Source organism: Kogia breviceps, chromosome 8, assembly GCF_026419965.1.
Source record: "Kogia breviceps isolate mKogBre1 chromosome 8, mKogBre1 haplotype 1, whole genome shotgun sequence".
Taxonomy (NCBI): Eukaryota; Metazoa; Chordata; class Mammalia; order Artiodactyla; family Physeteridae; genus Kogia; species Kogia breviceps.
The window spans coordinates 57,984,381-57,999,383 of record NC_081317.1 but is presented as its reverse complement, the minus strand read 5'-3'; the positions used below and the strand labels follow the sequence as shown (position 1 = coordinate 57,999,383).

Genomic DNA, 15,003 nt, shown 5'->3' with positions numbered 1-15,003 from the left:
CTTTGTCCGCACAGCTCCTGGGGTTCCGCTTTGGTTTTGGCCCCACCTCTGTGTGTAGGTCGCTGTCAGTCATCTTTTTCCCACCCAGACAGGAAGGGGGTTTAAGCAGCAGCTGATTAGGGGACTTTGGCTCACTCAAGCCAGCGGGAGGTAGGGGACAGTAGTCAGAATTGGAATGTGGGACAAGCCTGTGGTGGCAGAAGCCAGCATGACATTGCAACAGCCTGAGGTGTGCTGTGTGTTCTCCTGGGGAAGTTGTCCCTGGATCATGGGACCCTGGCAGTGGCGGTCTGCATAGGCTCCTTGGGTGGGTTGTGTGTGTGTGGATAGTGACCTGTGCTTGCACACAGCATTCTTCATGGCTGCATTAGCGTTTCATGCCCGTCTCTGTGGTCCGAGATGATAGCCATGGCTCACGCCTGTCTCTGGAGCTTGTTTAGGCGGTGCTCTGCCTCCTGTGGGCAGATGGGGAGGAATCTCCTCTCCTTGCGCACCCAAGAACAAGGGTCTCTTGCCTCTTCGGCAGGTCCAGACTTTTTCCCAGACTCCCTCCTGCCTAGCTGTGGCGCACTAGCCCCTTCAGGCTGTCTTCATGCAGCCAACCCCAGTCCTCTCCCTGGGATCTGACCTCCGAAGCCCAAGCCTCAGCTCCCAGCCCCCACCCGCCCTGGCGGGTGAGCCAATAAGCCTCTCAGGCTGGTGAGTGCTGGTCGGCACTGATCCTCTGTGAGGGAATCTCTCTGCTTTGCCCTCTGCACCCCTGTTGCTGTGCTCTCCTCTGTGGCTCCAAAGTTCCCCCCACACCCCGCTGTCTCCGCCAGTGAAGGGGCTTCCTAGTGTGTGGAAACCTTTCCTCCTTCACAGCTCCCTCCCACTGGTGCAGATCCCATCCCTATTCTTTTGTCTCTGTATTTTCTTTTTTCTTTTGCTCTACCCAGGTACGTGGGGATTTTCTTGCCTTTTGGGAAGTCTGAGGTCTTCTGCCAGTGTTCAGTAGGTATTCTGTAGGAGTTGTTCCACATGTAGATTTTTTTTCTTTTAATTAATTTATTTTATTTATTTATTTTTGGCTGTATTGAGTCTTCATTGCTACGCATGGGCTTTCTCTAGTTGCGGTGAGCAGGGGCCACTCCTCGTTGCTTTGTGTGGGCTTCTTATTGTGGTGGCTTCTCTTGTTGCAGAGCATGGGCTCTAGGTGCACGGGTTTCAGTAGTTGTGGCATGCAGGCTAAGTAGTTGTGGCACATGAGCTCTAGAGCGCAGGCTTAGTAGTTGTGGTGCACGGGCATAGTTTCTTCGTGGCATGTGGGATCTTCCTGGACCTGGGCTTGAACCCATGTCCCCTGCATTGGCAGGCAGATTCCCAACCACTGTGCCTCCGGGGAAGCCCTAGATATATTCTTGATGTATTTGTGGGGAGGAAGGTGGTCTTCACATCTTACTCCTCCGCCTTCTTGAAGGACTTTCCCTTATTCAGATTTTTTAAGTTGTAAAACTCCAGTTGTGCTTTTTAAACACATGTATATTCTGAAACATCACTAGAGGATATCTTTGCCTTTCTTATATAAATTAACCTTTTATTATGGTTGAAGTACAGGTTTAGTTGCTCACTGTATTTTATAGAATAAATTTTAGTCATTGTTGGCTTATAAACTTTATTGATGCAAAATTGAACTATTTTCTAGGAGCAAGATAATGCTTTACAAAATATGCACGAGAAAGTAGAAAAATTAGAAGCCGAACACATGGAGTGCTCTGACCTTTTACATCGACAGACAAGTGAATTAGAATTAAGCACTCAACGAGAGGAACGTCTTAGAAAAGAATTTGAGGTATATTTTCTCATTCTTTTATAGCACATATATGATGGCTAGTTAGTAATTTAAGGACAAAGTTTTACTCTGTAATAAAATATAATTTTTTGACATTTATATATATTGAATATTGGCTTCCTTGAAAACTTTTGTATTTGAGTAAATTATATTTTGCTCCTAATTAAAAAAAACGATTCATTTTTAATAATTAATTGTCCTGGAAAATTTGGAAAATTTGAAGGTAATTGTTTATATTACAAGTTTGAGGAAGCAACACAAGAAAAGATATTAAATTCTAATTTTGTAGTTTGAATGCTGTGTACTAGCTGCATAGTTCTGTGGAGTGCTTTTCAGGTTAGACTTTATTTTTATTTTTTTATACATTTATTTTTATTTATATTACTTATTTTTGGCTATGTTGGGTCTTCATTGCTGCATGCGGGCTTTCTCTAGTTGTGGCGAGTGGGGGCTACTCTTTGTTGTGTTGCACGGGCTTCTCATTGTGGTGGCTTCTCTTGTGGAGTACAGGCTCTGGGTACGTGAGCTTCAGTAGTTGCAGCACGTGGGCTCAGTAGTTGTGGCTTGCGAACTCTAGAGTGCAGGCTCAGTAGTTGTGGTACATGGGCTTAGTTGCTCTGCAGCAAGTGGGATCTTCCTGGACCAGGGCTTGAACCTGTGTCCCCTGCATTGGCAGGCAGATTCTTAACCGCTGTGCCATGAGGGAAGTCCCCAGGTTAGACTTTAGATGGGAAAGGAGCATTAATTTACAAATGAAAAAATATGATTTTTGTGAATAAATGTTACTGATAACCACTTTAATCTTGAGAGATAGCTAATTTATTTGTTAATTAAAAAAATTTTCGTTTGCTTTGTGGGAGATTAAGTATTTCAATAGATAAAGAAGTTTGTCTTAAACATAATTTATAATTCTTATAAGGTAAATAAACATTTATAAAGAGTATTTAATGATAAAATGCTGGAGGTACTCTCATTAAACTCACTTCTGTCAGTTAACACTGTGCTGAGAATTTTAGCCAAAGAAATATATAAAAGCAAGAACAGTGATAAAAAATTATAATTTTTAGAAAGAAGGGGGTATGATTCTGACTATTTTCAGATGATATGCTAATAACTCTAAATGGTCAAGAAAATCATCTTTGAAATTATTGACACTAGTAAGAACATTCAATAAGGAGGTCAAGAAGAAAATAATATATAGCAATTATGTTTACACTCTAATATACCAGTAATAATCAGAGAATAAAATACTAAAAAAGTCTTTGTCACCATAGTGACAAAAACAGGAATACGGTTAACAACAAATACATTAAAAATTAGGAAATTTAACTGAGAGTCTTAAAAGAAAATGGTGAGACATTTTGGGAACCCTTAACAGTGTAAAGTTATGAATCCTCCCTAGATTATATTATGAGTTAAAGCAGTTCCAATAAAAAATAGAGTGGAATTATCTTGGGAAGACAGATTCTAAAGTTCATCCACATGAGGATCTAGAAAACATTTTGGTAAGAGTAATGAGTGGGGACATATTATACCAGAAGTTAGTACAGATTATAAAACTTCAGTAATATATCAATTGTGTTTTTCTGGTTGTATGCAACAGAAACCGACTTTGGTTAACATAAATAGGGAATTCAGTGGAAGAATATGGGAATCATCCACAGAATCACAAGGAATGTTGGGGAATCAGCTTAGAAATCATGAGTCCCAGAGCATCTCCAGAGTTCTTGGTAGCAGAAATGATGGATGAAGCTGAGGTGAATTGGTACCAATAGTTTTTATTCTTTTTGTAACTTTATTCAGGATTCTAATCTGGAAGAGAACATTTGATTGAAAGAGGTAGTTTTCCCCAAGTAAATTCCTCTAATGCTAAAATTGAAGCCCCCCAAATAAATTCTTATATAGAAATTAGGGTGCTGGTACAAAAAGAAGGGGAAAGGTTGTTGAGTGGCCAAAAAGTACAATACCTCTAAGACCAGACTTTCAATGTCAGAATTGAAAGGTCAGTAGTAGACTTGTAGAGTATATCATTTTAAATCAGTAAGGATAGGAAAAATTATTCAGTGAATCGTGTTGAAATGATTGGTTAACTATTTGGGACAAAATAAAATTAGATTCCTATCTTACATTATATTCTAAAATAAATTCCAGTTGGATTAAAAAGAGTGAAATATTAAAAACAATGATAAAATAAGAATAAAATGTAGTTTAATTTTTTCTGCTCTGTGAGTCATTATGACTTACTACAAATCATTAAAACCAAGGAACAAAATATTTAGGAATGGATTTATAGCTTTGACTAGGAAAGATTAAAGTCATATTTAAGTAAAATCCCCACTTTGAATAAAAGGACAACCAAATGAGAAAAATATTTACAACAAATAGTAAATATATTTCTGTCTCTCTAAATCCCCTACTATTTGATAAGAGAAAGGAGAAGGTCTTTATGAAAAAATCTACCAAGTAAGTCAAAGAAGATATGAAAGAATAATTTCAGAAAGATAACAAACATAGGAAAAATGCTCCACCTCACCATAATGTAGAAAAGACAGTAACAGTCAAAATAATAAGATTAAAGAAAACGATAGTACCCACCACTGGTGAGGGTGGTGTTAAAAATTCTTGTACTTTGATGGTGGGTGTGTAAATTTTTAAAACCTTGAAGGAATTCTGTTTGGCTGCTTTATAGAGTCTGTTCTCAGAAAATTATCATGTTCTTCTGGGACTCTCTCCTGTTCCATCTCCTCATTGCTTTCTAGGCATATGGCATAGCTGTCACCGGGGACTTTTTCATTATCCTCTGTTGGATCTTCAGTTTCTTAGGTCTCTTGCCTTCTTCACTTGGTTGGAGTACATAGACTAGTAGCTTCTAAAGAAAGGGTGTCTGGGAGCTAAGTTTTATTTGATCTTGCATATCTGAACATGATTTCTTTTATCAATAAAGTATTAAGGTAGATAGAATTTGGCTCAATATAGAATTTTAGGATGGAATTCTTTCTTTTAAGAATTTAAAGGCCTTGCCTCCCTCATTCCCAGTCTCTTCTGTCGCTGTTGAGAGGCCTGATATTATTCTTGTTTGTGCTCCCTTGTGGTGACCCTTTTCTCATTCTTCCTCTCTGAAAGTTTTCCTGTTTCTCTATTTTTTTTAAGACTGTTTTTCTTCCAGTTAGTGAGATATAATCGACATACAGCACTGTATAAGCTTAAGGTATAGAGCATAATTATTGATTTACATACATCATACAGTGATTATGAAAATAAGTTTGGTGAACATCTATTATCTCATATAGATAAAAAATTAAAGAAACAGAAAAAAACATTTTTTTCTTATGATGAGAACTCTTAGGAATAACTCTTAACAACTTTCATATATAACATACAGCAGTATTAATTATATATAACATGTTGTACATTACATACCTAGTACTTATTTATCTTATAACTGGAAGTTTGTACCTTTCACTGCCTTCATCCAGTTACCCCTCCCCTCACCCCCCTGCCTCTGGTAACCATAAATCTGATCTCTTTTTCTATGAGGTTGATTGTTTTTGAAGTATAATTGACCTACAACACTATGTGAGTTCCTATTACACAACATAGTGATTTGATATTTCTGTACATTTCAAAATGATCACCATAAGTCTGGTTATGATTTGTCACCACACAAAAAATATTACCTAGTTACTGGCTATATTCCCTACACTATACATTTCATACCTGTGACTCATTTATTTTGCAGCTGAGAGTTTGTACCTCTTAATCTCCTTCACCTGTATCTTTCTTCCCCTCCCATGCCCTACCCTCTGGCAATCACCTGTTTGTTCTCTGTAGCTATAACTGTTTTTGTTTTGTCATGTTTGTTCATTTGTTTTGCATTTTTAGATTCCACATGTAAGTGAAATCATATAGTATTTGTCTTTCTCTGTCTGACTTATTTCACTTAGGTTAATACCCTCTAGGTCCATCCATGTTGTTGCAAATAACAAGATTTCATTCTTTTTATCGATGAGTAATATTGCATTTTATATATATAAATGTATATCTCACATCTTTATCCATTCATCTGTTGGTGGGCACCTAATTTGCTACCATAGCTTTGCTGTTGTAAATAATGCTGCAGTGAACATAGGGGTGCATATATCTTTTCTAATTAGTGTTTTTGTTTTCTTTGGATAAATACCAAAAAGCAGGATTGCTGCATCATATGGTAGTTCTGTTTTTTAATTTTTCTATTTTTAATTTTTTGAGGAATCTCCATACTATTTTCCATAGTGGTTGTGCCAGTTTACATTCTCACCAATTGTGCATGAGGGTTCCCGTTTCTTTTTTTTCACTTTTTTTAAATAGAAAACTTTAAATATTAAAAAAGGTAGACAGTAGAGTATAATAAACCTAATGTTACCCATCACCAGCTTCAAAAATTATTCATTTATGGGTTATCTTGAATCATTCATAGCCCTACTCACTTTCCTTCTTCCCATATTATATTGAAACAAATCCCAGGCATCATATCATTTTAACCATAAATATTTCATTGTGATTTCCAAAAAATAAGGGGCCTTTTATTTAGAGCCACATTATCAATATCAAACTTAAATTAACAGTAATTACTTAATATAATCAAATATCCAGGTATTATTTAAATTTCATATTGCTACATATATGGCATAAAAATGTATGTATGATTACAGTTTGTTTGAATCAGAATCCCTAGTAGGTCTATGCATTATAATTAGTTGATATGTCTCTTAAGTCTCTCAATCTATAGGTTCTCCATCTATAGCTTTCTTTTTCCCTTGTATGTGTGAAGACACCAAACTATTTCTGCTATAGAGTTCCCACTAACTTTAAAATTTCACAACATCAAAGATAAACAATGATTCTTAATATAGATTTTTTTGTGTTCAGTGTGCAGGGCATTTAGTGGCCATTTTAGTTAGGAGACTCATGATCTTTATTTTGTGTAATTCTCTTGTGTTATTTCTTCATAATTTCCTCCTCAGGGTTTTTTTATTCTCTTTCTTGGGTTTTTAATTGTTCAGTTGGTAGACCAACTGGTTGATGTTTTGCTTTTCTTACCTTTTGTTGTCTTTCTCTTTGTATTTTTGTTGTTGTTGCTTCGTGGGAGATTTACTTGACTTTTCTAATCTTCTAATTGAATATTTTATGTTTTCTTTTTAGTTTCTGAGGGCTCTTGTTCTCTGTACCATTTTTATAGCATCCTGATCCTATATTATGACTACTGTATTCATTTGTTTATTCAGAAAACCTCGAGAGTGTCAGGCACACTTTTGGGTGTTTGAGGCACGGCAGTGAACAAGACAAAGCCTCTTCCCTCTTGAAACTGACACTCTTGTCAGGGAGAATCACACATGAAATGAAATATAATGTGATAAGCCCTATGGAGAGGAATAAAGGAGACGAGGGGAATAATAAATGGTGGGGTGGAATGGTTACCTTCTTGTGTTTGTGGTCAAGGAAGGCTGACTTGATAAGATGGCATTTGAGCAGAGACCTGAAGGAAGAAAGAGATTAAGCCATGTAGCTATCTGGAGGAAGAGATTCTAGGTAGAAGGAATAGAAAGTGTAAAGCCCATGAGATGCGAGTGTGCTTGGAAAGTTTGAGGAATAGCAAGTAGGCCATTGTGATTGAAATGGATTGAGCAAGAGATAGACTAGTAGGGTGTAGAGAATGGTAGGCAGATGTTATAGAGTCTTGAAGGTCTTTTGGAGTTCATTGTAAGAACTTTGGCTTTCTTTCTGAGATGGAAAGCCATTGAAAGGTTTTGAGCAGAGGAGTGACATGTCCCCTCTAATTTGTTTTAAAAGCATCATTGTGTATACTCTTTGGAAGACGGATGGTAAGAGGCCATTTAGGAAACTATTAAAATAATTAGATGAGAGATTATGGTGCTTTAGACCAAAGTAGTGGTAGAGGAGGTAGTCAGATTTGTATGTGTTTTGGAAGATAGAACCAGTAGGATTTGCAGATTTATTGGACATGGCTTGTGAGAGAACAAGAAAGGGAGTAAAAGATAATGCCAAAGATTTTGGCTTGAGCCTTTGTGGGAATGGCACTGTCATTTACTCAACCTGGCCAAGAATGCAAGTGGAGTAAATTCGGGAGAGATGAGGAGTTTGGTTTTAGAGATGTTAAATTTGACATGCCCATTAGACATCCATGTGGAGATGTTGAGTAGGCAGATGAATGTAAGTATTGGCCTTAGGGAAACCTTACTGTAGAGTGATGAAATGTGCCAAATATTTCATTGGGAAGTGGTGAAATGTTATAATCCATAGGACTTTTCTCTTTGTTTCTACAAGGAGTGACCTGCTAGTTTCCTCTTTGGTGGTTATTAAATGGAGGAAAAATCTGTGTTTCATACTATTCAGTATACAGAATTTCCCCTGGCTTCAGTCTTGTACACCAACCCCACTACCCCTGCTCTGCCCACCCCATGTATCTCTATGTCCAACCTTGGCTTCAGATTGACATTTTCCATATAATAAACCTCCAGTTTGTGAGTTTGTGTAGTGGTTAGGGAGGGGTAGTTGTAGGCCTAATTAGGGTGGAGGTGGACGCCTGGAGGTTAAGCTCTTCATACTGATGATATTTAAAAAAACCCAAACTTTATTGAGATGTAATTTGCATGCTACAAATGCACCCATTTATAGGGTACAATTCAGTGGTTTTTAGTATATTCACAGAGTTGTACAACTATCACTACAGTTGATTGGAGCATGTTTTCATCACCTCAGCAAGAAACCCCACACCCATTAGCCATCACTCTCCTCCTTCCCCATTCCTCTCATCCCTAAAAAAACATTAATTTACTTCTGCTTCTATATATTTGCCTGTTCTGAACATTTCGTATTAGTGGAATCATGCAATTTGTGGTCTTTTGTGATTTTTTTTCACATAGCAGGATGTTTTTAGGATTCATCCATGTTGTATCATGTATCAGCACTTCATTCCCCTTTATTACTAAATAATCTCCCATTGTATTATAGACCACATTTTGTATATCCATTCATCAGTTGATAGACATTTATGCTGTTTTCACTTTTTGGCTGTCATGAATAATGCCTCCATGAACATATGTGTACAAGTTTTTGTGTAGACATGTTTTCAGTCCCGCCTAGGAGTGGGAATGCTAGGTGACATGATATCTCTATGTTTAACTTTTTGAGGGGCTGTCAGACTGTTTTGCACAGTGGAGGCACCATTTTACATCCCCGGCAGCAATGCATGAGGGTTCCAGTGTCTTCAGATCCTCACCAACACTTGTTATTATTAGTCTTTCTAATTATAACCACTTTAGTGGGTGTATAATGGTATCTCGTGGTTTTTCTTTGCATTTCTCTGATGACTGATGATGTTGAATATCATTTTATGTGCTTATTGGCCATTTGTATATAGTTGGAGAAATAGCTATTCAGATCCATTATACATTTTTTTTTTTTTTTTTTTTTTTTTTTTGCGGTATGCGGGCCTCTCACTGTTGTGGCCTCTCCCGTTGCGGAGCACAGGCTCCGGACGCGCAGGCCTGGCGGCCATGGCTCACGGGCTTAGTCGCTCCGCGGCATGTGGGATCTTCCCGGACCAGGGCACGAACCCGTGTCTCCTGCATCGGCAGGCGGATTCTCAACCACTGCGCCACCAGGGAAGCCCCATTATACATTTTTAATGGGTTCTTTGTGCTATATGATTGTCAGATTTTTTTTTTGAAGATGTTGGGGTTAGGAGTTTATTAATTAATTTATTTATTTTTGCTGTGTTGGGTCTTCGTTTCTGTGTGAGGGCTTTCTCTAGTTGGGGCAAGCGGGGCCACTCTTCATCGTGGTGCGCGGGCCTCTCACTATCGCGGCCTCTCTTGTTGCGGAGCACAGGCTCCAGATGCACAGGCTCAGTAGTTGTGGCTCACGGGCCTAGTTGCTCTGTGGCATGTGGGATCCTCCCAGACCAGGGCTCGAACCCGTGTACCCTGCATTAGCAGGCAGATTCTCAACCACTGCACCACCAGGGAAGCCCTGTCAGATGTTTTAATAGGGAAAATGGGGTGTGGAGTGTATAGGAACTCCAGTAATAATGCCAGATTATGAACTTGGCAAAGATAAATTACTCATACGCTTACCACACATGGTCTAATTTTATATGAGGTTAGAGAAAGAAATTTAAAAGTGAGATATAGTCCAAGTAATATTTTTAGCTTATTTGTCATTTGTGCTGAACATTTTTTTCAGGCCAGAAAATTCAGGAATGCATGATCATATTTTATATCATCATTTTAAATATCATGTGGTTTGTGGATGGCCTATTAGAAAAGGATTAGAATAAAGTTCTAAATATACTTAGAATTTAAAAAGATCATTTAGAAGTCACTTTAGGATGCTATAAAACTCTATGATCATCCCTAAAAACATTTTAATTGCTTTATAGGTATGAAGAAGTGCTAGGTAACAGTGATTTTTGTTGATAAGATTCTTAATAAGTCACTTTTGACTCAATTGAGGTAGTGTCTAATGCCTAAACTTTAGGATTTGTTTTTGGATAACTCAGTATTGATTTTTTTTTCTTGTAAAATACTTACTTGCCCCAATTTCTTTTTTTAGAATTGATTAATGTTATAAATATAAAATTGTTTTAGACTGGTTTTATATTGAGTTTTTTCTTAGGTACTCTGTAAATACTTTTGATAATACCAGGTCTCTGCTTTTGGGGAATTTGAAGCTTTGAGGGTATCCAGAGAGTCTATTTTTATTCTATTTATAAGAATTTTCTAAGTGGACAAGTATAGTCCTGTGACTTATCTACAATTCTTCATGTTTAGAGACACCTTACAAATTTTTGCTTTATATTTAAGTGAATGTATTTTGTATTGGCTCTTTGACCAGATGATGACATAATGAAGGAGAAGTTAAATTCCTAGAGAGCAGTTTATATAGTTTTACATTCAGTTGTGGAGACATTAAGTACTAGTAATTCTAGGTACTGTAATCATCATTGGTATTTTTAAAAAAGGATTAATATGAAATAAAATAATAATAAAGAGGATAATTGTTAAAATTTTAATTTAATAGAACACATTATTTAATGTCAGTAATATCAGACTAAAGCAACTAATAGACGTTTAGCCTAATGTTTTAAATTTTAATGAAGCTTCAACAGTTACATTTCATGAAGAGGTGATTTCTTTATGTGCCTGGGCCAAAGAAGTTTATATATGTGTGTGTGTGTGTGTGTGTGTGTGTGTGTGTGTGTGTGTGTATGTATAAAAATAAAACTGATACTCTATAGACCATTGTGTGGCTTAATCATCTTAACATGGATCAATGTTTTCTTAGATTAAAAAAATAACAAATTCCCAATCCAATTTTCTAAATGTGGTGCTGGATACCAGAGAACCAAGGGAGAAGTGAACTGGAAAAAAAAAATATCCGTGGCTTTTATAAACCTCTTTACAACTAGGGGAGGTTTTGTTTTTTTTTAATCATGGGAAATAAGTTTAACTCAATAAGAAAAGAGAAAAGAGAAGATGCAAACCTAATTCTGAGTGAGCTGAACAATCTCGTGAAGATTACAGTAGAGAGAGAGCAGTCTTTGCAAATAAATTCTGAATTGCTTCTGTCAGTCATATTCTATATTATGGTAACATAAAGAAGGGTAGAATGTAGTTTTTTACTTACACATATACCACACTCAAGTGAAAAAGGAAAAGAAAAATGATTCTCACCTTTTGTATTGTCCGTGAAGCAACCTCATATGAATCATCTTTTTAAAGCCATCATGTGTTTGTAGGAATGATTTTTAAACACCTGTTTGTGTTGATTACCAACTATAAAAGGTAAATAATGAAATCACCTGGGTTATACTATTGTGCTTATAAGTATTATACATTTGTGTATTTATGTTCATAATGGATTTTAAAACTGGAAGTTCATTAAAAATTTTGTTGAATACTGAAGTTTTTACTGCTAGAAAAGGTAAAGATGATTTTAAAGATGCTAAATTAATTTATTACCAGGCCAAACAGAATTTGTGGCTTGTAAATTCTATTCCTTAGAGATTCGGACTCTCTAAGATATCTTTTTTAGTAACAAAAAATACTTTTAAATCTTCAGTTTAAGAGCTCCAAGTATAGTAACTACTCTTGTTTTCTCTCTGGTAGGGAATAAGGATTGTAGTTAATTGTCATTCATTGTTAACACACATTTAATATATTATTTACAACCACTAAAATATAATACATATACTTAGCACTAAAATAACCATTATAGAATTAATCAGTCCCTTAGAATCATCTTTTTGAAGGTGGATTATTACTATATTGGTTACTTGTAAGAGTTTTCATTAATGGGAAATATCAGGTGATGAAATCTGGAATAATAGTTAAATAAACAACCACTTCCTATTTATACAGCTATTGATATTCTGGGGTAAACTTTTTACAACTGTTTTGGAAACAGTACTACCTAACGCACTACTGAGAAGTCTCTGATTGGTAGGTACTTGTGTGATATTGCCTCCCTTATTTTTCTTGATGTCCATTTTAGTGGGCTAAATTTCATATATCAAGGTTTTTCTGCTTGACTAATCCCTTTAAGTTCATGTATATCCTCTGGGCTGGGCATATTCTATTTGAGGAGGCAAGCATGTAGTAGGAGCTGTTTTTCCTCAGTGTCTCAGCAAATTCCTTGAACACATATGTTTTCATAATTTTTGTGAAACTTTGGAACAGGCCCATGGAAGCCATGGGAGCAGATGTGGTGTGGAGAACAAATGTGGTCTGGATGTGTTTCGTTAGTTCTGCTTGTGAATTGGAGTTGGCGGCTCATGCCCTGTGTTATGATAAAATAATGTTTTCTATGTTATCTTCTTCAAATAATGATCACTTACTTTTCTTAAGTGGAGACTATTAGACTATCTAATTGGGCTTAGTGTGATTTAGTGAGATACAAATCATAAAATAAAAAAAATTGGGTACAATGAACACAGAATTTACTGGAATAAAAATAAAAAAATTTGGGTACAATGAACACAGAATTTACCGGAATAAAAATCTCTTGGCAGTATATTGCAGTCAGAAAGGACGTGACAGCCAGCTAATAAATGATAAAATATGTGATCATTTTGTGTCACATAAAGAACTCTGATGTTCATAGTATTAGGGAACAGACAGTATATAGTGTAATCCTTGTACTACAGGCAAATTTATATATAGTTAAATTGGCGGGGGGTATATATGAATTTGTGTTGAATTTTGTACTTTAATCTGAATTCTCTTATGCTTTCTGCTCTTGCTATGTTGATTATGTTAGGATTGGAGACTAATGAGTGACAGATAATGATTGTTGTACTAGTTCTCTTAGGTGATATTGGAGAAAAATATTTGTGAACAGCAAGTTGATGTTCCTCTAGCACCCTCTGCTGGAGATAAGAATTAATTCACCAGACTGGAAGATTTTAAAACAATATTTATTAGGCGTGCTTTAATTATGTCAACAAAACGCACTCTTGGAAGAAATTTGTTTAAATATGTGAAGATTTTTTTTGCTATCCTTACTGATTAATTTATTGTTTTAGTAATAATAAACAGTTTATAGATTTGTTTTCTTCAGGACATTTCATTTAAAACAGGAAGGTATGGAAATAAAGGTGGCATCTCTGGTTTATGATTTCAACCCGTTTGATTTTGGTTTAGGCAGAAAAAAAAAGTCTTCGTGACTTTTGGAGTGAAATCAGATAAATTGATTAATATGACAATGTGTACGTGAAAAATGAAAATTTTGCCTCTTTTATCATGGAATCACTGAATATTCTGTATTTTAATAAAATATAACACTTATTTTGATAAAACTGTGTAAATGCCTTTTGGAATATGAAAGAATATATTAACATTATTAGACTGGTTTCTTCTATTTGCCCTTTATTAGCTTTTTGCCTGTTTTGATCCTTTATTCTCAATGTCTATGGGTTATTTCCTTGACACTGGTTAGACATCTTACTTGCAGAACCTAACACAAGTATTTTGAATATTGAGAAAGTTGACTTTAGTTCTTCAAGGACAGGAACTTCATCTTGTGGCATTACATTAAAAAAATTTTTTTTTACTAGTATTGGCCCTACCTAGGGTAATACTCATTTTAATCTGGCTAACCATTAAGAATTTTTCTGATCTAGTATGTATCATGCTTCTTACCTACAACCAGTGGGGATCCCTTGTTCTAAGATTCAAAGTCAGCATTGAGAGGAACTTTCAAACAGAAATGAAGAAGCTTGACATAGGTGGCGGTCACTTCTTTGAAATGTCATTGGTTCTTACACTTAGGGATTCTTTCTATTTTTTATTGAGATATAGTTCACATATTATTGAATACACTCTTTTAAAGTATGCAGTTCAGGGTTATGAAACCATTGCCACTATCTGATTCTGGAACATTCTTATCACCCCAATAAGAAACTTTATGCCCGTTAGCAGTCAGTGCTCATTCCTTCCTTCCCCTGTCCCCAGCTATTGGAAACCACTCATACACTTTCTATCTCTATGGATTTGCCTATTCTAGACATTTCATATGAAATCATGTAATATGTGGTCTTTTGTGTCTGGTATCTTTCGCTTAACATATATTTTCAAGGTTAATCTATGTTGTGGCATGTGTTGGTACTTAATTCCTTTTAATGGCTGAATAATATTCCATTGTATGGATATACCACATTTTGTTTATCCATTCATCAATTGATGGGCGCTTGGGTTTTTTTCACCTTTTTTGTGTTTATGCTCTTCACTGTAGCAGACATTATAGAAATATGTTTTGCTCAAGGAAAAGTGTAGTCATTTCTTACTTATCCACATATTCTATTTATCCACAGACCACTTGATTAGTTTTTGGATTATCCTATTTTTATTTATGCCCCTTCTGGTTGTGATATATTACCATCTCTGTCTATATGCAAAAAAGAAATGGTGGAAGAAAAGAGGAAAAATCAAATTAATCAAGCTGAGAATTTAAAAAAACCTTTAGCTAAGGCTAAATGACAGAGTAAGTATAACGAATAGAAACATTTCTTGCCCAAATTTTATCTAAGAAAGGAAATTAAATTACTATTGTCTTTCTCTTTTACTGTTGAACTATCTATATTTGACAGACAGGATTCTAGGTGTGGCGGGGCT

General features: G+C 35.9%; 1 protein-coding gene across 11 annotated transcripts in view; it reads left to right on the top strand.

The window, feature by feature from the left end:
• CCDC171 (coiled-coil domain containing 171) overlaps positions 1 to 15,003 on the top strand; it is a 345,966-nt gene that overhangs the window by 63,300 nt on the left and 267,663 nt on the right. For 9 of the 11 annotated variants that reach the window (XM_067041467.1, XM_067041468.1, XM_067041463.1 and 6 more), the window contains one exon: positions 1,685 to 1,831. The exons of the other annotated variants lie outside the window; for them this stretch is intronic. In XM_067041467.1, the coding sequence (XP_066897568.1) occupies positions 1,685 to 1,831 (147 nt within the window). The remainder of the gene's footprint in view (positions 1 to 1,684; positions 1,832 to 15,003) is intronic. 11 annotated transcript variants of the gene reach the window in all.